General features: G+C 39.3%; 2 protein-coding genes across 4 annotated transcripts; both read right to left on the bottom strand.

Moving 5' to 3' along the window:
* Positions 1-893: 893 nt before the first annotated feature.
* rsl1d1 (ribosomal L1 domain containing 1) lies at positions 894-8,162 on the bottom strand. 3 transcript variants are annotated; one of them, XM_041230171.1, is made up of 9 exons: positions 7,494-8,162; positions 5,824-5,963; positions 5,266-5,404; positions 4,703-4,851; positions 3,295-3,396; positions 2,932-3,025; positions 2,137-2,274; positions 1,606-1,785; positions 894-1,338 (listed from the first exon to the last, which is right to left on the bottom strand). In XM_041230171.1, exons 3-9 carry the CDS (start codon positions 5,335-5,337, stop codon positions 991-993), a joined length of 1,083 nt encoding a protein of 360 aa, XP_041086105.1. In that variant the 5' UTR covers positions 5,338-5,404; positions 5,824-5,963; positions 7,494-8,162; the 3' UTR covers positions 894-990. The 3 variants fall into 3 exon arrangements, with proteins under 3 accessions (XP_041086105.1, XP_041086104.1, XP_041086103.1); XM_041230170.1 differs by lacking the exon at positions 7,494-8,162 and adding an exon at positions 6,822-6,983 and having other exon boundaries at positions 894-1,335; XM_041230169.1 differs by lacking the exon at positions 7,494-8,162 and adding an exon at positions 6,822-6,978.
* Positions 8,163-8,519: 357 nt separating this feature from the next.
* On the bottom strand, positions 8,520-21,122 carry gspt1 (G1 to S phase transition 1). The gene is made up of 15 exons (XM_041229847.1): positions 20,730-21,122; positions 19,082-19,132; positions 18,674-18,715; positions 17,067-17,300; positions 16,689-16,722; positions 16,492-16,569; positions 16,060-16,240; positions 13,572-13,726; positions 13,325-13,465; positions 13,031-13,124; positions 10,415-10,495; positions 9,971-10,144; positions 9,600-9,689; positions 9,284-9,452; positions 8,520-9,076 (listed from the first exon to the last, which is right to left on the bottom strand). Exons 1-15 carry the CDS (start codon positions 20,917-20,919, stop codon positions 9,024-9,026), a joined length of 1,767 nt encoding a protein of 588 aa, XP_041085781.1. The 5' UTR covers positions 20,920-21,122; the 3' UTR covers positions 8,520-9,023.
* Positions 21,123-22,214: the final 1,092 nt, after the last annotated feature.

The raw sequence follows: 22,214 nt of genomic DNA, 5'->3' as shown, positions 1-22,214 counted from the left end.
ACACCAATCACTAACACATGTGCATCAGCCTAATGTCTAGAACATTCGGAGACACTGATCTATATTGAACCTGCCAAAATAAATCTGTTACCAGTCTGATGCTATGGGCGTTTGGGTCTGTATGGTGGTGCGTATGAACCAGGAGACACGCCATAGTACTGCTATCAACTGATTCTGCTATTTACACAGACTAGGAAATCAGCACCCTATCTAAAAGGCACAGGGAGAAAGGTTTGTGCTTAACTGGGCTATAAGGTTCAAAGGTTCGTTCTCTAGCCAGGAATTCAAAGGTAGTTTTAACCCTTTGAAGGTTCAGCAGGACCATTCAGTTTTTTTTTTCCTTTAGCTGTTAGCTGAAACCGTCTGACAATGTGTTAGTAGCATTAACCATACATTAAATGTCATAAATGCAAAGTTCGATCTTTTGATAATTTTGAATAATGCATATTACTTAAACAAAAGTTGTATTAAAATCCACTACTAAATCAAATATGTAGCAACTCTATACTGGGGGGGGTGGTTTGCCTACAGCTGTTGCATTGCTTCCCTAAAACAGATACTGAATAGTGTACAAGACAGTGTAAAAGAAGTACTATGGTAGCATATGTTTGAAACATACAAAATATACGCCAACACTAACAATTCTAATTTAAGAAATTGAGTACCGTTCACCCCACCCCCCTCGAGTTCATGTTATCCAGATGCAAACCTTTAAGTTCTTCATTCTCCATCTCGATAGCAAAGCGTTGTATAGCATAAGCTGTATTGAAAGAAATGTACTGAATGTTATGAATGTTTTACTCCATTTATATGGATTACCTGTAAAAGAAACAGGATTTTCAATCAAATATAAACAAGTAACTTTGGTGACGTCGCCAGTAAATTATGCAAATTAGTATCACTGAAGGTTCCAACTTTCCTTCGGTAATGTGTTCCAAACCTTTGAAGGTCAAAATGTACCCTTCGTTACAGTGTATACAAATTCTTTATTTAACAAGACTGGGGTACATCCGACTCCTGTTTCTGTTTGGGGGTTCTCGGTGCTTTTGTGGCAGATTTAGCCAGCTTGCTCCCTGCTGGCGCCGCTCTCTTCCTGGGGGTTTTCTGCTGCTTCTCTGGGGCTGACCCGTTTTCAGTTACTGCTGGTTTTGGGGTCTTCGGTGCTTTAGCCTTCCTGCCGGGGGTCTCTTTCGTGGCTTTTGGAGTCTCTGGAAGAACCAATGCTGCTACAGGTGATTGCGGTTGCTTTTTTCTCAGCCGAGTTTCTCTGACATCTGGGGTCTCTGTTGATTTTTCCACTGTCTCCTTAGCTGGGACCTTCCTACTTGTAGGGGTCTTCTGTGTAAGCAGCGAGAGACGCAGGTTAGAACACTGAGCAAGCTAAAACAAGTCACTGTCGACTTCACTTCATTCTCAATTACATCAACGCCCCTTTGTAACCTGAACTTTGCAATTATACTTCATAAAGCCTGTATTGCTGGCACACTGCTAGGCTATACTGAGGCAGTTAAACTCTTTCTTTCTGCAACCTGCATGCCCCTCACTTGCCCCGTAAAGCATGGTACTGCTTTCTCCCTGATCATACTAAAGCTCAGACTAACGCACCTGCACGGTTGCTTTCTTGGCTGGGGTCTCCATGGGAACCAGCTCAGGAATCACCTCCACTACTTCTTTGGGTTCCTCAGTCTTCTCCCCTGGCTCCACAGCTTTTGATCTGTTCACTCCCTCCTCAGCCTGGTCTCTTGGCTTCCCTGCTTTTTTCTTCTTCTTCTCCATCCCCTTTTTCTACAACACACAAAACAAATGGAATCCTTTTTGAGAATTCAGCCACAAAGTTTATAAAATGCACTAAATACACTATATAGAATATTGCCTTTCTAAAACCCCAGGTTCGAAATAACCCTAAAATACTGGACATTTCATTAGTGTTCCAGATTTCCTGCATCTTGTTTAAATGCACTCAATGTTTTAAACAGGATAAATGACAAGCAGCAGGCCAGGTTTCCTCGAGTTAAAGAAGTTAAGAATGATCTAAAGACAGGACCTTTGAGGAACCAGTCTGCTGTCATTACCCTGTAGTAGAAGTACAGTACTGAAGCAGTTGCAAGGAGAGCCCCTCTATGCCCTGAGTCTTACCCCAGGGTTCTGCGTTGTGTCTGGTGGGGCGTTTGCTTCTTTGTCCGGCTCGCTCAGACTGCGCAGGTTCGAGGAGTAGATGGGCAGAGCCACCGACTTCTGGGTCTTCAAGTGGAGGACTTTAATATTATTCCGTTTCTGCAACATGGGAAAACAAATCCTTTATACAGGCAGGCACCAATTCAGATACACTGCATCACAATGCAAAGCCTATACGCAACTCCCCCCAGAGTAAAACAGGTTTAAAAGGCACTGAATGGAAAAAGAACAATTAGTACTACATCTCCAGCCAAGCCCCACCCCTTGTTCGCTGTATTTTTCACATACCTCTTTATAGACATGCGTACTGATAAATCCTCTTCCAATCACTCGTTTTATCACCGAACTCCTCAATAATATGATCCAAGTCATTATTTTATTACTCTAACATCTCAAAAAGCTCTGCAAATGTCAGTGATATTCTTTGAGCGTTGATGCAGAAGCAGCTACCTCCTTTGTTTATGTCTGTGTTATCTCTGGTGCATGGGGCTATCAGATACGCCCCCATTTTTCAGCTTCATTCGGCTCCTATTGGTCGCACTCGGCCATTGAAAGGTTTTCTCAGCTTTTTCTGGAGAAAAAATGACCAGACACCTATGCTTTACGTCTTTTTAATGATGTCAGACAGGGTCCGAAATCGGACTGGAAAGGGAAAGTTGTAATGTCGGACCTGATCCAACATAGGGCCACAAAGGGTTAATAAAACCTGTATGTGAAAATAAATATGCAATGCTGAAAGGGGAGCATTGGACTCACCTGGTTTAGTTTCTTAGCTATGGTACTGACAGCAGCAGAGATGTTCTCCACCACCTCATCCACCATCATCCCGGAGTGAGCCACACGTGCAATGCTGCAACACAGACACTCACGTTAACTGGGGGTCCCCCAGCAAGGGAGGCTGCCAGGGACTTCCTGCCTTACTTAAACATTCAGTTACAATGGACAGCAGTGCCAACAGGGGGCTGACTAGTGCTTCTGAACACACACTGAATCTTGAGCGGTGCAACACTTGATTGACAGTGTTATGGCAGGTGCCAGTCGTTTCACTTTGGCTCAATTTACATTATTTACACTTCATCTCTCCAGTATCATGTTCAAGTGCTGCGATGCACTACTTACCAGCAGCAGCCTTTGTGGTTGACAGGCAGGGTACTTCCCTGAATCACCCTTTCCAGTTCCTTGGCCAGCTGCTTCACTTTCAAGTTTACAGAGATAGGTGCCCTGCAAAGAACCAAAGGATTAATTACACCCTTTATTTAACTAGAGGTTCTGCTGCGTTTCTAATACTTAGTAAAATGGACCGGTCCAAATAGTTGGCAGTAGTTCCGTTACAACTTTCTAAACGTACAAGAGATAATGAAAAAGTTAATCAACAGCTTGACACAGTTCAGACTTCACATCCTACAGTCCTTCAATTCCAAAGGCTGTTCAGCTCTAGTGTACAGCAAAAATAATTCCAATACATAAAAATTATTGTAATCCAGTCTCGCTAGATTTTAGGTTAGGGAGCGCACATTACACAGTACAAGACAGTGTATACATTTAACACCCCCAGAATTAGAGCCTTGGGTGTCGGGTGTAATTTGTATATTACAGTTCGAGTTTGGTTGGGTTAGGGTAAGGTCAGTGTGTTATCAGCGAGTGGATTATTGCATTTTTAATTTTAAGCGAGTAAAATACAATTTTCAGCGCTCTCAAATTCAGTTCATGCTTCCTTTTTTGCCTGCCTAAAAAATCGCGCGAGCGGCGAGGACTTCTAGTGTGCACGTCAGTTAGCCAAAAATTTGTACTATGGAGTAACTCACCTTAAAGGCTGATGGAGTAAAAATAAAATAAATAATAAATAAATAAAACTTAACAGAACGTGTAGCAGAAAAACGCGTAGTTCCTTTGCTGGAAAGGGTACGTATACATTTATTACGACACTGTTGTATTCAGTAATAATAAAAGTCCATGTGGCTTTGTAAAACGCAAATCTTGTAAAATATTATTGAAATGACAGTAAAAAGACAGGAAATTCATCTCTGCAGCGGCACATTGAAAAGGGATGTATTTGTCCTGTAGCTGGTCCAAGAGTCATACATGTCATGACTTTTGTCAAAAATGAGTATGCGAATTTGCAAGAGCATCTTAATGCGGTCTAGGTACGGTAACAAAGTTTCAAAGAAGCCTGTTATTGTCTTCTTTTAAATCATGCAGTGTTGGAGTATTAGGAAAGGAAGTCAATGAGAAATGATTGAGAGGGGTTTTGTCTTTCTTTGTTTACGTTTTAACTGGAAATCTCAAACAGACTCTACATGTAAGGTACTTCGTTGCAATAGTGGATGTTTGGAATTATTTGCAGAGTTGGTCAGGTATGCAAATATTTGAAAGGTCTCAAGACCTCTAGCCGACCTCTACCCAGAATTATAGAACAATCAAGAGGACCCTGTATTTCCCATCCCCAGTGCAAATCAGTCTGTTCTTCCCTTCTGTTGCATTTCTCCAAAATCCACCTTAACCAATCCCATCCCTCAGACATTCTTACTTCTTGCTCCTGTAGAAGTGCTTCCCGATCTGGGAGGGCAGGAGACGGCGAATCCGGACATCAGCCAGGAAGAGGTCAAAATTCTCGAGCAGCTTCCGTTTGACCTCAAACGGCTTGTACTTCTTTTTTAGAGCCTGGTAGGGAATAACCTGGGACCCGGGAGAAAGGAAGCGCAGTCAGAGGGGTGCCACAATGTGTAATTCCTGGAAAAAGACTGGAAAGTCTGGGAACCAGTACAGCGCCCTCTACAGCAGAGGCAGGGCTTTGTTGCAAAGCTGTAGAGATAAGCCCCAGTGGAAGCAGAAAATGCCGTCTGGACATAATTTGCATCTCTCTGGCACCTCAGCAGACCCCAGCCCAGCCCAGCACTGAGGGAGGAAGGGCGAGGATTTTGGGGATGAGTGAAAACAAGCTCTTGTTAAAAATGCATCGGTTGTAACATTACGTTATTTAAATAAGTTCGTATTGTGTTTCCCCTGGCAAGTTTCAAATCTTTAATGAAGCAATCAAAATCTCTCAGGTGCCGTTTCTGAAGACAGCACTGCTGTGGTGCTGGGTAGTACCTGTGTGACGCTGTTCACCCCGTGTTCAGCCAGCAGTTTCTTGTACAACCTCTCAGTCTGCTCGCTGGTCATCTGGGGCTCATCCCTGGTGAAGAGGCAGACCTCAGCACTGTCGAATCGGATCCCGTGAGGGAGGGGGCTGTGGGGAAAGGGAACAGGATCTAAAACTAGAACCACCACAACAGACCGTCCTCATCTCAATCATGCTGGGCGACATCAGTTTAAATGGGTAACATTATATACAGGCTTGGGGGCAATTCCTGTTCTTCAACTCCAATTCCCTTTTAAAACAAAATCCAAATTCCAATGCCCTTTTAATCAATTCAACACATCACTGATCAAACTTGCAGTTGGCAGGGTTCTGTTAAAATTAGCTTCTCACAGCAGCAGCACATTACAATTTAAAATTGGCTTCAAATTAAAGCAGTTGAACAATCACATTACAATGTCTCTAAAATATGAATTGCTCTGAAGGAACTGGAATTGAAAAACTGGAATTGACTCCACCCGATTATGCATGTCTCTATTTTAGTGCAGGGAGTAGGGTTGGTCACTCACATGTGGATGGTTTGCTCCTTGTGTGGGATCTTCCACAAAGTGACCAACAGAGAGATGTGCTGGTGCTCCTTCAACAGCGGGGACTGGGACCCCTGGATGCTCTTCAGATAAGCAAACAAAGCCTGCACCGCCTTCCTCACCTGCAAACACAGCGGCACCACTCAGGGCTTCGTCTCACAATCCTACAACCCTCGCCCAGGCTGGAAATCTACTACATTCAAAGTCTAAACCGTTTGAACACTTTCCACTGTAGACTCGGCTATGTATCCTGTTCAGCACTCTGTCATGTGAACCCATTCAAAAGCATTTGAGACTCGCCCACGTTGTAAGCTTTTTATTTTACATCATAAATGCAGCGTGCCATATATTAGATGATATAAAGCAAAATACCTTTCTTATTTTACATCTCATCACAGTACCGCTGTTACGAATAATTCTGTTCCCCATGGAAATCGGTTTCCCCTGCCAGTAATTTACCACATTTCGTCTGGATTTATTTTTATCGCGTAATCTAACCCTCAGAAAGTGGTCAATTCGAGATTCGGCCAAAACAAATCTTGGCTTAAGTGCGTAAGACGAATCGCCTGACCACCTGATTGCATGTAGCACAATAAGCAGGGAAACTGATTCCCGTGGGTCAACGAATACTACGTAAAATCGGCATAGTTATATCCTGAACATTATTACAGCATCTAGCGGTGATTTAAGAAAAAACAACTTATATTACACAAAACAATTACACGCAACGTAGGTATCAAACGTGTTTAATTAGCAGTCACTTATGAAAAACGACCAGTCTGAAATGTGGTTAGTTAAGCATTTCCCAGTAGTTAAGTGTGGTTCGATGTGTTGTAATTTACATTTCACACAGTCTGAGTACACCGATTTAACATCACGTTCCTTCCACTGTACAATAATACCCCGTTCCATTTAAACATACAGTGATTTACAATAGAGTTTTAGCTATCGGCTTTAATATGCGTGGATTGCGTCGTTACCTGTGACAGATCAAGCTCCATGATTACAACCTGCTACGAGATGCTATCTCTTACACGTGTGCCTCACTGCAGAACCCCGAACATGCGCACGTCAACTGCAAAACTTTATTTAAATAACAAGCGCGCAGCCCACATGTTAAGTAACAGCACTACCTGCTGGTGAAATTCAAATACAGAAATTGCAGTCATGGAAATAATTTTGCATTGCTGCAGTTTTATGGATATATTTTAAAACCTTGGCATTAAATATTTTTTTCACCAGATTAATAACACTGATGTGGCTTTGAGAGAAGGGTTGTAGTTTGGTGTGTAACCCAAGCATAAAAACTAAGAATAACCAGGTATCACAATTCACTTTCAGTTTAGAAAGGGTAAACAGCAAATGTAGGGATTCACATCCATGAGGGTGTTTTTCTTGGTCATTCAAATTCAGTTAGAGGGAGTTTGATTTGGTATTGAAAATCCCTTCCAGAAGTTTGAAGATTGTATCCTTTGGTTTTGAAAGAATTGTGAACAAAATAAGTGAAAAATACCATGTGTTACTCACTCAAACAACTTCTCCCATGTTAAAAAAAAAACAAAAAAAACATTTATATGGAAAGACTTGAGTAACAGAAACAAAGATGAATTTTTCTTTAATAAAAATGAAGGTAGAGACAGTGATTAACATACGGATTGCAAGTGCGTGTGTTCGATTTACAGTCTGATCATCCACCTGTTGATTATTTTACTCAAATTGGTCCTGTATTGAAAAACAAAAACCAAACATAGGTTCAGTACATATTAATTTGGTGTAGAATTTGATTAGTTTTTGTATTTATTCAGGTTGTTATACAGTATCCCCACCCCCTTAATATTATGTATACATTTTTTTATTTTGTGATATGCCACTCTTGGAACCTGTTTTATAGGAAGCCAATTCCAAGTGCCGCTTTTGGTATCAAGGGATAACAGATTTAATCAAGATTCAAACCCTGGCTGTGAAATTATAACTTTAAATGCAGAATGTGCAATAAAATGTATACTTTAAACACAGCAAACAGTGTTTGATAGCTGGCTCAGCATCTCGCTCAATTCAAAAGTACTATTGTCCCGGTGCTTTGACCCTCTGCACTACAGCATTGTATTTTCAACTCCCAGCAAGGAAGCGGAACATTATCAGGATGGTGCAAAGGTTCTGGATTTTCACTGAGCTGGCTTCGGTATACCCCTCGCGCATGAGGGGGAATCGTTGCCATTGTGTGGATGGTAGGGAAACTGCCCATGTACAATAGAAGGAGGACTTTTACACTTCTTACATGGGTAACCACTATTCCACCAGTGACAATCTATTGCTACAAATGCATGAGAAGAGAAAGACTGTTTTCAAACAGGCACCTATTCCACCCCCCCCCCCCCCCACTCCCCCCTCAAATAAACAAAGCCTACTGATATGCACACATGACAAAAGTTCACTTGATAGGAGTGGTCTCATTTGCGTAGTTTTTGCCTTCTATTTTGGTTAAGAAACACTTAAATCTGAAGAACACCATAAACAATGGATTTCCATCTGAAGATACAATCACAACAGGCATCAGGACTAGGAAGTCTTGGGCAGCCTGCAGCTTTCTCACAAATAGACTTCATGACTAGGTGGAGTCCACCGAATAAAGGCAACTAGCACAGTACAAAATAAAAGAAACAGGTCACAATTCAAAATTGTTTTTTTAAATGTAATATTTTATTGTCACTGTAGTTGCCTTAACATGTGAACACACGCTTTCACACTCTGTACGGATCTTTTGTCAAGAAACCAATCTCTTGATCTAAGCAAAGGGAGACATGTACAACCAGGATATTAACATTATTTTGGCTTCAATATATTTAGGGATTTTTTTTGTTTTTTTATTTTAATCCAAGAAATCCTGTTCACATCTGTTAAAATGTGGCTGCTGCCACTTTCTCTCCCAAAGGAAGCAAAAAGAATTCTCTCTTTTTTGTTTGTTTGTTTCATAGTAAAATGGATAAGGGGAACTAACAATGGCATAGCTGAGCTCTCAATATGAGAAAGCCGACAAATGTGGACTTTAGTATCTGTATTTCTGTATTTAGTTTTTTTAAAACTGATTTCTTAATCTTTGAGACAGGATTAAAAGAAGGTGGTGAGAAGCAGGCTGTTGCTGAGTCCACTTTCCTCACAATTTACTGGGTGTCTGGGTGACTTTAGTCTTTCTCTGCTACCAGCTTCAACACCTTGCCGATGGCGATGGTCTTACCTAATTTAACAAACAAATACAACAAATACAATTACAAAAAAAAGAAGATTAAGCTAAATAGTTGATCAAAAACTTTGGAATTATACTAATAAACGTGCACGTCGATTTCCAAGGTTGGCCCATCTCCATACTAGGGTATGCAAGATAACTGGTTATACATTTATCAAAAATGTGATCACGTAAAGTATTGATTGGAAGAACTCTCACCTTCATCCCGTAAGGTAAAGCGCCCCATCTGGGGGAAATCTTTGAAGGTCTCAAGGCAGATGGTTCCCGCAGTCCTTAAGCGAGCGATACACACTTGGTCTTGTTTCACAAATCGGGGTCGCGTCTTGCTCTTCTCGCCTGTTTTTTTGTCTACCAGGCAGATTAAGGCCTAGACAGAGATTAATGAACAATTACTTTGCATATTCAAACCCACCCAAATACATACAAGTATATATTTATAAATGTAGGAACCTGAACAGAAAAGATCCATAATTTCATAGACAAGAGCAAAATAAAATCTGCTGCCTGTACTTACTGAAATTTGAACTTCTTCAATGCATGTATGGATGTGCAGTACTGCATTGTAACCTGGGCAGATGATGGATTTGTGCTCAATGATGACAATCTGCAAGAAGGATACAAACATTAACTGACAGCCTCATTACTATCAATAGTCTGATACAATGCGGTATACCTCAGGAGCGGACCACTAGCAACACCGGCTTTGGATGAGAGTTCCAGGAAACACTGACAACTTTTTTTTTGTGATTAAATCATCAAGTTACACAGCGAGGGCTCAGATAACGCGACAATTTTGTTTTGAAGCATATGCAAGAAGTAGATCTCAATATTGAGTGGTAAAGTGTTCATCCCACCCAGAAGTCTCTTAGAGTCCTGCCTGCTCACCTGGGCGTCAAAGGTGCGTCCGGAGTGACAAAGGTTCTCTGCATTACACAGAATGAACCCTGGCAGAATCTCCTCTTCTTCAATTCCTTTCAGTCTCAGCTTCAGGTTTTCCCCTGGGCTGGCATCATCTGTCTCTACATCATCCGAGAGCAAACTCAGGACTTCCACTGTGTGCTGTAAATACAATTGTACTTTGAAAGTACTAGCAGACTGTATCTTCTCTTGAAGTAAAACTGTCCCAGCCTTATCCCCCACTGATAAAATTGTTTTTTTGATAAAACCATTTTTTTTTTTTGTCCAAGGATGCCCCGCAATTTTGGACTTTTTTTGTAATGGGCATACTCTATCAACAGATCTTCACTCTTGCAATTAAAAAAAAAAAAAAAAAAAAAAAAAAAATAAAATCATAAATAAATTCTTAGTGATCCATCCAGAAGAACTTACCTTGTTTGGCATCATGACAAGCTGTTGTGCTTTACTGATGGACCCAGACTCTAACTTGCCCAGGACCACAGTGCCCATATCCTGTTAAGGAAATCAAATTGGGTAAATTTCATAGTCTACATGGAGAGATGGCAGCCCTGAAATTATAATGATTAGGAATGGCATGCAAATCAAAGGTTGTCAAGCTCAATAAACTAAGCAAAACATATACCAATGACAATTTGAAACCTGCATAACAAAGTCAGTTTTATTTATTATTTAAAATTTAACATGAGTATTTAACCCCAAACATTCCAATATTCTAAATACCCAACTTGTTATTAAGTGACTTATATGAAAACGGTTCTACAAATAGAGCGTAAACACTGGCACCATGCTTTTAGGTCATGCAAGGGGTCAGTATTAAAGTATAGCAAAAAGTTGATTTTCTGCATTATTCTTAATACTGTCCCCTCCTAGATAAAACCAGTTTATATACTAAAAAAAATAAAAAACCCAAACCCCTTTGTGTCAACAGATTTACTTCAAGCTTCTGTAACACTGCAACCACTGGATTTTCAACTACCTAGAAGCGCCACGCGGGTCACTGTGACCCACACATTTTTAAACTGCTTCATTATGAAAATGAAAGACATACTATCAGATACAACTGAAAAGTTGTATTCATGAACATCATATCTAACATTTCCATCATAGAAACAGTATGTAAATGTAAAATTTAAACATAAAATGCTTTTTTTTATTATAATGAACACATATACAGCACGAGTACAGTGAAAAAAAAAATACAGTTCAAAAGAAACATGTACAGGTATATGTACACACAACTGTAAAACCGAAATCATTGTTTCTAATACTACATAAAAATAAACTATAACACTGCTTCTGTTTTGACGGCTCCATTGTACTCTATGAAGGAGCGTACATGTCTGCCAGCTAAATGTGCCTGCATCCAGGAGCTGTGCTATAAACACAGACGCAGTTCCATTGAACACTACTGTGTAAACACATGTAAACTGGTACATACATACCTGCAAAACTGAAATGTTTTTTTTTTTCTAAATTTAAAAATATATATAAAATATGTTTCATATTAGGCACAAGTTGTTATCCTATCTCATTTCGGCTTGCCACATTCCAATCAAAATGACCACTTTAAATATTTCCTTCTGATTATTCCCTCCCTCTTGAATATTCCCAGGAACAAAACGAAGGATTGTCGTCTCCCAGGTACATTGAAAAATAAGCAACTAGGCTTTCACTGAGTTGGCACCTTGACAAATCTACTATCATACCAATCTCTTTGTAGTCAGTCTACAAACAAAGGCTTAAAAAAAAAAAAAAAAACACGTGCGCTACGAGGAGGGGACGTGTCTTGTTTGTCGCATTTACAAAAATAGAATATCTTATGTTATATTAAAAAAAACAAACAAAAAAAACACATGTTTTGTAATGCATGGGTCACATTGACCCAGGTGGCGGTTCTAGGTAGAACTTTATCATTTTTGTGATTCTGGCTACTAAACGCCATCAGGACATTTAATTCACAAATTTAGGAAAACTGATACACACATACGATATACAACAGAAGAGCAATTAACATTAAGCGCAAAATGGGTCACAATGACCCACATGGCGGTTCTAGTGTTAAAGATCTAACCAGGCTCCAATTAACTTGAAGTTAATCTCATTAAAAGGAATAAAACTACTATATCAATCCCAAATCTAGCACGCTCATACCATCACCACGTTCAAATAATGCAGGCCAGAAGATAAGGGAGGAATTTCCACTGATTTAAAAATCAGGTCTGGAACTTTACACTCGTGCCAGACACACACCCACACAAGAGAACTGGATGCCAGGAAGCATAATTATCTTCCAACTGGTTCAAGCCAGGTTAAACTGTGCCTGTATTCAAACACACATACAGACATAAGCCAATGAGCAGACATGCTTGAGGAACAAAGACACACAACGACGCACTAGAGAACAAAATGTGTCCTTGTCAATTAACTTGAGAATTTAAATTTGTCAAGTTGCTAAGATATGTTATGTCACAAAACTCAAATCCATTCATTGCACATTACTTTATCGTCTGAAACAGGGTTTATGCAGGACAGTTTTTTGCTGTATCATTTAAACAGATTTTTCTTTTGTGCGTGTCCAACTTTATCCTCCCCCAATTTTCTCCCAATTTGGTTGCTTTCCCCACATGGCCCAGGAACTCAAGGGCGGATGTCAGCGAGCTACCAACCTCTGGAGGACAACAAAGGCCAGCCCTGCAGGTGTCCGCCCTTGAACTCACTTGGCGACTAGCCAACAGGGTTCGGTGTAGTGCGATGAGGAGAAACACTCCCTGACAGAGCCAGAGCGATGCTCACTACAGGACCACCAGAGAAGACGCGAACCTGTTGCTGCACTTCTACCAGGAAAGTCACATTGGTTACCGATCACTTAACCATACCCAGCAACAACTGACATACCTATAGAATGGAAGCAGATACCAACCATATTTCCATTAGTCATATAGCTGCAATGAACAGTATATACATTTTTTTGGAATGGGGTGGCACAAGCTTACACAATAAAGTAACCAAGACAACTCCTAAGCTTACCTTGTATTTGTCTACTATTGGTAGTCTGACTGGTCCATCGCTTGATCTGTTTAAGTTTGGCAGATTGTCCAGATGTGGAATGAATGGTAACCCTCTGCAAAGTAAATCAAGAAAAACTGAGTATTAGCACAGATTAGGCTTTTCTTAAAGTTAGACACACATCCAAGGTCTTTTCGATCTGCTTAGCTGAGATTTGCAAGGTTAAAAAAGGTAAACTCTGGGAAGTTAACAAGCATTCAGTAAATAATAAATAAACAAAACTAATGGTTTTGTATGTTACTTGACACTACTTACGAATACCAGGTGCAGAACTCTGCAGGCTCCTTCAGGTTGGCCCCTGTCAGGCCAGAGCAGGGCATGAAATGGATGTCTTTTTTGGGGTTAAACCCAACCTTCTTCAAAAATGGCACTAGTTTCTCTTTACATTCTTCATACCTGTGGGAGAAGAGAGCTGCTGCTGGTAACTCATGATTACACCTCAGGTGAGACAGGCGTTATATTTTTACATCTATATATCTGGCTGAACTAGACATGTTCCCACCTCTCCAGGCTCCAGTTCACTGTGGGGTCATCCATTTTGTTGACAAGGACTATCAGATGTTTTACTCCTGCTGTCTTTGCCAACATAGCATGTTCTCGCGTCTGGCCACCCTTTTCAAAACCTGTCTCGAACTCTCCTTTCCTGGCAGAGATTACCTGCATGGGAAAACAATACAATAAATTCAGTTAAAGCAGGGTTCATACACCTTATGCAAGTGTACATTTCCAGGCTTTTTTCGGGCCCACCATACTAATCGCAAATACATAAAGAAATTGTGTATAGCACATAAATGGACACCAAATACAGTACTTGCCAAATTAGAAGTTTGTGTGTTCTGGTTAAGCCAATTAAAACATCCCACCCAAATCAATGCAATATAAAAAGGTAAGAACTCTCTCAAAAAGGTTAAAGTATATTGTGTCAACAGTAAAACTGAGCTGATATACATTTTTTATTTGTTGTATTCAATGCATTTTTAGTCATTTCAGACCCAATACAACTTACATATTAAATATTCTCCACTATTAAAATCAAACGTTCGTTTGCTTGCTGGCTTCTTTGCTCTCCAATACCATTCACAATGTATTTTATTCATTAATATTTATTGTTTAGATTGCCATTTTTTCCAAGCCATAGGCTACTGACTCCCCTCAACCAAAAAAAGCAATTCCGTCCTGGCCGTTGATGAGAATGCAGTGCCTTAAGTACGGTGGCCTACAAACACCAAAAACGTTAAACTGCAGTACAAAATATACATTAACTATAGATGTTGTAGTATTAAACAATAAGCTTTCGTACGTAAATGTTACACAGAAGTTCAACCGGACATTGCTATTTTGTGTGTTTAACACTTAAATATGGCTGGTAGTACAGAGGATATATCTTTATATATTCAACCGGGTACCACAGTAAAGAGGCTTGCGTTTCTACACAGGTAAGCTCAAGAAATTGACACGAGTATAGTATTCAAATCGCAGTGCTGCACATTTATGTGCATCTGATGCATCATGTAGATAAATAAAAAATAATGCCTTTCTTTAAAATCCCCAAAAATGGAGTAGACTCAAATGCAGAGAAAAGGTAGCTGGGATTTTGAGCATACAGATATTAAAAAGACAGAAATAAACCTACAGAAATGTTACGGAAACAGACGTGCGTCTTTTTTTATGTCTTCTTACACACACAGCACAGTGATTGAAAGTCTGACATTTACAAGTATCCAATTGATTTATAAAATTGGTCCCTATAAGGTCTGATAGGGTACAGTACCTAAAGTTTCAATATACTAATACCAGCTCGGGAGGGAAGTTCTGCTGGTACGTAATGTTATATTCTGCATAAGAGCTGAACAGTAAACTTGTGCTGTACAAAATAAATTGTAAATACTTTATTTACAGTGTTTCGGTGTTAAAGTAACCCAGAGCCAAACTAAATAACCAATGCATGAACTCATGTCAACGCATATACTATGAGCTAACTCAGTCAAACCTTGCTAAATATAATTAGACGGTACAAAAGCTTAAAGGTTAAAATAGGTTATTAAAACAATGCATTCAGTAAAACAAATCTATTAAAATAAAAACTGTACAAATAGATGATTAAAACATTGCATTTCATTTTATGAAAGAAAGTCACTTAGAACCTTATACAACAGGGGAAGAGCTGTTGATTTATTAATCCAATGCAAGAGAAAACATTTAAATAAATACATACATACTACCATACTTCCAGCAGTTTTGTAAAGCAGCAGGTTCACATGCAAAAAGAAAATCTGACTGAATCCACGGAGAGACACTGCATGCACCTCTTCTCTAGACTACAGATACAGAGAATACTTTTCATAGCAAGACGCAACTAAAACACTCTAGAACAACAGTTCTACAATTTTCAAGGCTCTTCCAGTGCCAATCCAAAAAAAAAACCCCCAAAAAACCAAAAATCAACTGTAAGGCTTTTCAAGGCCTTGCATATTACCATGTGAGGCTTTTAAGGTTTCCAAGCCCTGTACGAACCCCGGTTAAAGAAAGATGCATCGGTGCTCAGATGAAGAGCTCATAAATACTACTGGGATGCTAGCCATTCTAAACAGATATTAACTAAACTTGCCTCCAAATAAACACTGAATGCTTTATAATATGATTTTGGGGAAAAAAAAAAAAAAAACTAGACTATGTTACTTGGTGCATTTTTTCCCCCCGTTATAAAACAAGATTCACAGGATGTTTGTTCTGCTTTGCGAAACAGCTTGTTAATAGCTAAAGCCTGAAATAATCTGTCCCCTACGAGGAGATGCTATTGGCATAAGGGGTTAAAAAGCATTAATACAGATAGTAGAGGTAAATTCACAGAGAACTGAAAGTAGGCATCCAATAGCCAGCAGATTGCATACAGAGAAGTCGCTACTAGTAACCAAGAACCAGCCAATACAGAAATACAGTACACAGAACTTAATACGGGGTATATAAGATTTTCGTGAACTAGTACTCACCAAAACAGCCAGGTCAGCCTGTGATGCGCCACCAATCATGTTTGGGACAAAACTTTTGTGGCCTGGAGCATCCAGAATTGTAAAGTGCTTCTTTTCCGTTTCAAAGTAGGCGCGTCCCACCTCCACCGTCTTCCCCTTGTCTCTCTCTTCCTGGTTTGTATCCAATGCCCAGGACAGGTACCTGCAAAGGGGCAAGGCAAAGAGCAGTGTCACACATTTGCACCATGCACGCTGTCACATGGTGGCAATGAAGTATGGCTGTGGTGTCTAACGTTTATATAGCCTTAGGGGAGGGACAGCTTTTATAAATGTCTCCAGGACATTCATTGGATTTGGAGATAACACAAGAATGACTTAATACTGATGTGAAATAGGTAAGTTAGTAAGGATTTATTTTTGTAGAGAAATCCTTAAAAATGTTTCTCAACTGACCAAGTTTCTCTGTTCTTTTCTTTTGCTTCTCTTTCATATTTCTCCAGGGTCCTTTTATCTACCATCCCTGTAAGGTACCTGGAAAAAGATATAACATGCATTAAGAGAACGCCTTGACTGCAGTTACTGATATTGCAAAGTCAAATCACAAAAGGTTATTGTTACAGATTTTTTTTTTTTTTTAAAGCAGTACTTACATAATCTGTCCTCCAATCGTAGATTTTCCAGCATCTAAAATGTGTAAAATTTAAAACAAGAATCAGTTACAGGAAAATATTGAATCCACGGTGTACTTCCTGTGTTTACTTATAAAGATGAATCATAAAACAGATGTACCCACATGCCAAAATAGCCAACCATTACGATAAACACTAAAGCATTGCAAATATAAATAAATACAATAGGCACACTGAAAACACATGAGCTGCTTCTTAAACCTGCTGGTTTTAACAATCAGAGCTTTTGGTTTAGAACAACTCAATTTTGTTTTCACAAGCATTACAGAACACATCAAGTAAAACAACACCACAAGCTGGATGTGCTAAGCCTGCTGCTCATAATTTCCTTTGACTTACCCACATGCCCGATAAACACCACATTCACATGTTCTTTTTTAGGGGCGTCTGGAGGTACGACGGCCACTTTGGGTGTTGGTAACTCCTCTTCATCCTCCATCATTTCCTGTGAACCTTCATCGGATGGTACTCCATCCCCCGAAGGGCCGCCTCCTGGCTCTGCTTCATTTGGCTCCTCTTTCTGTTCCCACGACTCTTCTGCTGTCATTTCTGCCTCTCCATTCTCCACTGGTGCTGTTAGCAAGAGATAAAGAAATCAAGCAACTAAACAATACCACCAAACTTGATCCGCAATAACTCCAGAATTATACACTGTGCCTTTGATTGTATGTTAAAAAAAGCTACATTTACAACATCCATCTTGACCAGTTTTAGCAGACATTTTCCATACCTATTTGTCCACTAATGAGAAGCACAAATACAGAAAACAATTACTCTGTTTTATCTTTTGCCTTATTAATTAGGCACTTCACTGATCATGGACAAAATGCTCTCTATTTGCTAAGTGGCTGCAATTTACAAACAGCTTTTCTAAACAGTGGCCACATGCACATCTAAACAACCAAAGCATTTAGTGGGAATATTTACTGTAATGAACTGCAATATTCTGAAATAGTGTACAAGCATTTTCTTTACAATACTAAAAAGGCTGAAAGAACAGGACTACTCTACACAGGACTGATCTCAAATTATTGGATGTCATACATATTGGCCAACAAAACTATCTATGCAATAATACTGAACATACCAACATGCTCCAACAGAGCTTTAACACTATTTCCTTTTCAGAAAATGACTTCCTTAGCCATGTAAAGGCGGATTTAATTTCCTGTTTGTCGGGGTGAAAATTAAAACATCGGAGTACTGGATCACTACAAAATTCAGGTACCTGAATGCAAGTTCAATGACTAGCAAGTCTGTCTCTGTCAATCCCCCCCCACTGCAGCCAGTGAAGCAGAAAGGGAAAGTGATTGACAAAGTTCCTTTAGTGTTTCCCTGGTTGTATCCATTGCATTCTGCCAATTTCTTGACAAATTAAATCCTTAGCAGGAACTGATTCAATTGTTCCCCCTAGTAATGAATATGAATTATAGGATGAATTATTCCATTCTGATCACACATCGCATTTCTAGTTTTGGTAGTATATTGTGCTATTGTATGCTGTAACTGAAGCAATGCCTGAATGCGTGCTTGCTGTTCAAAACATAAATCTCCCAATGGTGTAACAGGCCAGTGGGCACGAACATTTTACAATAGATTTGGCTGCCTCCACAACTTCATTTATTACAGTTGTCACACGACTTGTGTTTTGACAGCACTTCATGTCATTTTGAATTGTTAGTGTCTACCGGAGGCTTTATGAACCTAAACTTCAAGGTGTGTGGAATAGTCTCCCAATTTAACAACCAGGCTCCACTTTCTAGTTATAAACAGCATTATTCATAGTTTTATCCTCTACCACAACCTCTTACCTCAATAATGTCTACCTAAATATAACAGCCATTTGATTTAAAGTTAATGCCACCCAAAACCCTCCACATTTATAGAAGAGCTGGCTACAATGCAACACTAACAACTCAGTAAGCACACAAGCTGCACATACATACCAGCAGCGTCTGAAACTTCCATGCTGATGACTGCATCAGAACCTATAGGAAAAGAGAACACTCATGTATACTACAACCAACAGTATTTACAGAAAGGAATCTACTAACATACATGAATAAACTTCTTCCTTTTTGTAGTTTTGGGGAAAAATGTTTGGGGTAACTATTTCTAATCTGTCCATTTACAAGAAGCATTGATTCCCAGTACTTAAACATGCTCCACCATCTTTGGCTTGCGAGTGTAAACGGTCAGATAAGACGAGGGGAAAGGGGATACTAACTGGAATCCCACCCACTGAAAGAAGATGAATCCCAAGTCGACACACGCCCTTCTCCCCACTACATTGTCTGCACAAACTACACTGCAATTTCAACTATCTACACATGGAGGTCTCATTTTGGACTCACCTCCACACGATACTGGCTCTTCTAGAGATGGGGATTCAGTAGCAGGTGCATCTGAATGAAAAAGCAAAATCACAATTCTGTTTTATTTAACACTTTCTGGTATTGACCATCAATGACAGTCTAGGCCACTTGTCTTGTGTGATGAATTTATTTTAAAGTAAATTTTCAAATTTTGAAAATTACACTTGAAGGAACAACGTATTTTGTTTATTAATGCAAAACAGAAAACTGTGGACCTTTCCCCTTTGATAAAGATAATACAAACTCATCTCTAGACTCTCCTGGTAATGGGGATGCATACAGGCAGACAAACCAAGACTACCTGTGAACATTTATTACAGTGATGTTTTGGCAGATAAGCAGTATATATTCATGGATTAAACTTAAAAACATAGACATCTTTAAACTTTAACCCAAATAAAAAAAAAATCCCAACATCTGCACCAGACTAATGGCCTGAAGCAAGTGTGCAGACTCCAAACCAGCGACCCAGCACAAATCCTTTATCTCCACTTTCACTTCCTTGTACGATTCTGAATGTCTGTACATGTCCCAGTTACACATTACCATTTTCCCTCAAGGGGTACCATTAGGCTATTCAAATGTAACATGCCAATTGTTCTTTAGTAAAAATCAATGTCTAAAAACAAGCCAAGTGACAGCTGAATTATTCTCTTGTGTGATCTACATAATGTCAACTTGATCAAATCCATGCATTCAAGATAAAGCTCTTTTTAGCATGTCTATCCACAAGAGAAATTCTGAGAATTTCAAGAATTAAGGAGTGTGTGTGCCATTAAGTTTCACCAAAATGAAAACAGAACTTGATGAGCCATACTAGATATTAAGGGAAACAAAAACAGGACAGTCTGCATTTGCCTGCAATTTCATGACAATGAAGGGACCGGTTCCTGTGTGGTCCAGTGGTTAAAGAACACTGGGTACACTGGGCACGTGTCCGACAAATATAAATGATAACTATTTAAAAATGTTTTTTTATGTTTGCAATGAGGTGCACTTAACAGAAAAAAAAATAAAAAAAACAAAAATGTACTGACTGGTCATTCACACTGTCAGTTTCCTCGTGAAACCCGAGTCACTCTAATGAACAACCGCTAAATTCCTTGTGTACCTTAAGAGGTTAAGTTAACATACACTATTTCTTGACCTGTATTTGTCTTTGTTTATGTGCAACCTAGGCCCAGGTATCAACACTGGAGTCCTGTCATATGCCTTTCAGAGAGTCACCACTCGTGTTAATATATAATAATACACATCAGGGACGGGTTCTCCAAAGAGGCTAAGGTTAGTCGTAATTAAAACACACACACACACATATATATATATATATATATATATATATATATATATATATATATATACATACATATATATATATATACACACACACACACAAATATAACATTCTGTAAGTAAAACACTCAGGTGTGTACGCACAGTGGTTTTCTTACTATTATTGATAATGATAACTGATGTGATTCATTGCCGCCCGTTATGACTTATTTCAAAGTTATTTACTTTGTTATAAACTGGGGTTTTCTATAAACGCGTGTGGTGGCTCTTATAACTGTATACTCTTCTGCGTCAGGTATTTTATCGTGTAACTGGGTAAGGCTTGCTGACTTACCACCGCTGTCTGTGTTTTCACAGAGCTCATTCACGAAGGTCGGCACGAACTCGGCGGCGTGGACGTTGGGGACAAACGGCTTGGCGTTCACGTTGAGCCGGTTGAAGGCGGCCTGAAGTTGCGCGTCGGTCGGGGCCTCCACATCATCCTCCTGTTCCCATGAATCTGGGGCAGTGTCTCTCGGGTCCATCGTGGATTTACGTCTTTATTTTACCGGACTGTTCCTTCAAACTACTAGGTATTTTTATACCTCGAAGGCGTTGGGTTATTCCCCTCTTAAAGTATTTTTTGAAGTTTTCTCTCTTTATCAGTAAATCTTTTTTTTTTTCTTCAGAATATACAGCCGGTTTCTCACGGCGACACCGGAAAAGGAGAGAGAGAAATCCGACTCAACGCGAGCCCTCGTGTGTGCTGATGACTCTGCCCAACCAGAGGGGAGTAACTTCTTCCCGTTGCGTTATGGGAGTTGTAGTGTTTAGGCTGGTGATTAAAAACTGAGATTATGAAAACTATTGACATAAAAACTACAAATCCGGAGGAACACTGTAATAATGACGCTACATTTACGTCAGCCCTCGTACGAGATAATTCTGGGAAATGTAGTTTTGGCTAGGAATAGACTAATAACCACTGGAATGTCGTGCACCCGGTCTATTTTCACCGTTATAAAGTAGCTGCTCTTTAACCATAATATATATATATATATATATATATATATATATATATATATATATATATATATATATATATATCGAGCATTTATGAAAATAAATCGTGCTTGCTGCAGTGATACCAAACATAAAAACCAAATACTTGTAGGTTATTGGAAAACAACACTAAGTGTTCTCTATAAACATTCTTTTTTAAATTTATTTTAAAATCATTGACTAACACCATAAATACTTTTGTATCCACGGATCTGTAGCCTAGTCATGCTCACTTGTACATTTAATTAAATTATTATTACAAATATAAAGCTCTGTATATAATACAAACAATATTTAAATCCACATTGATGCATTTAACAAGTAATTCAGCCAATCTTGGAAAAGAAAATCGAAAACTCACTGATAAGAAACATCCTAAGAGGATAAGCATACTGTTAAAAAAATGGACTCGAATGGACTCACTTGTGTCTCTAACCCTGTTCCAGTCCAGAACCTTGTTCTGTCCAGGTAAGTAGGTTCCTAATTATTTACACATTATTTACTTGAGCGGGGCGAGCGACACGAAAAGCATGGAAATGTTCTGTAGGTGATGCATGCATAAAGATGATTGTATCTGATACAATGAAAAAGTGAAATTCTTTCTATTGTAATTTTTTTTTTCCAAATAGTAGTGCAGTATACGCCGTACATTTCATGTACAACTAGCGCCATCTCGTGGTCAACCTATTTTCACTTTTTGTTTAAATAGCGTATAACAATAGGTTGCATAGACTTATTAATATCTCAGTAGTTCTATTATTCTATGGTGTAAAACTTA

The sequence above is a fragment of the Polyodon spathula genome, chromosome 26 (genome assembly GCF_017654505.1).
Source record: "Polyodon spathula isolate WHYD16114869_AA chromosome 26, ASM1765450v1, whole genome shotgun sequence".
In the NCBI taxonomy this organism is placed as follows: Eukaryota; Metazoa; Chordata; class Actinopteri; order Acipenseriformes; family Polyodontidae; genus Polyodon; species Polyodon spathula.
This window is presented reverse-complemented; position numbering and strand designations above follow the sequence as displayed.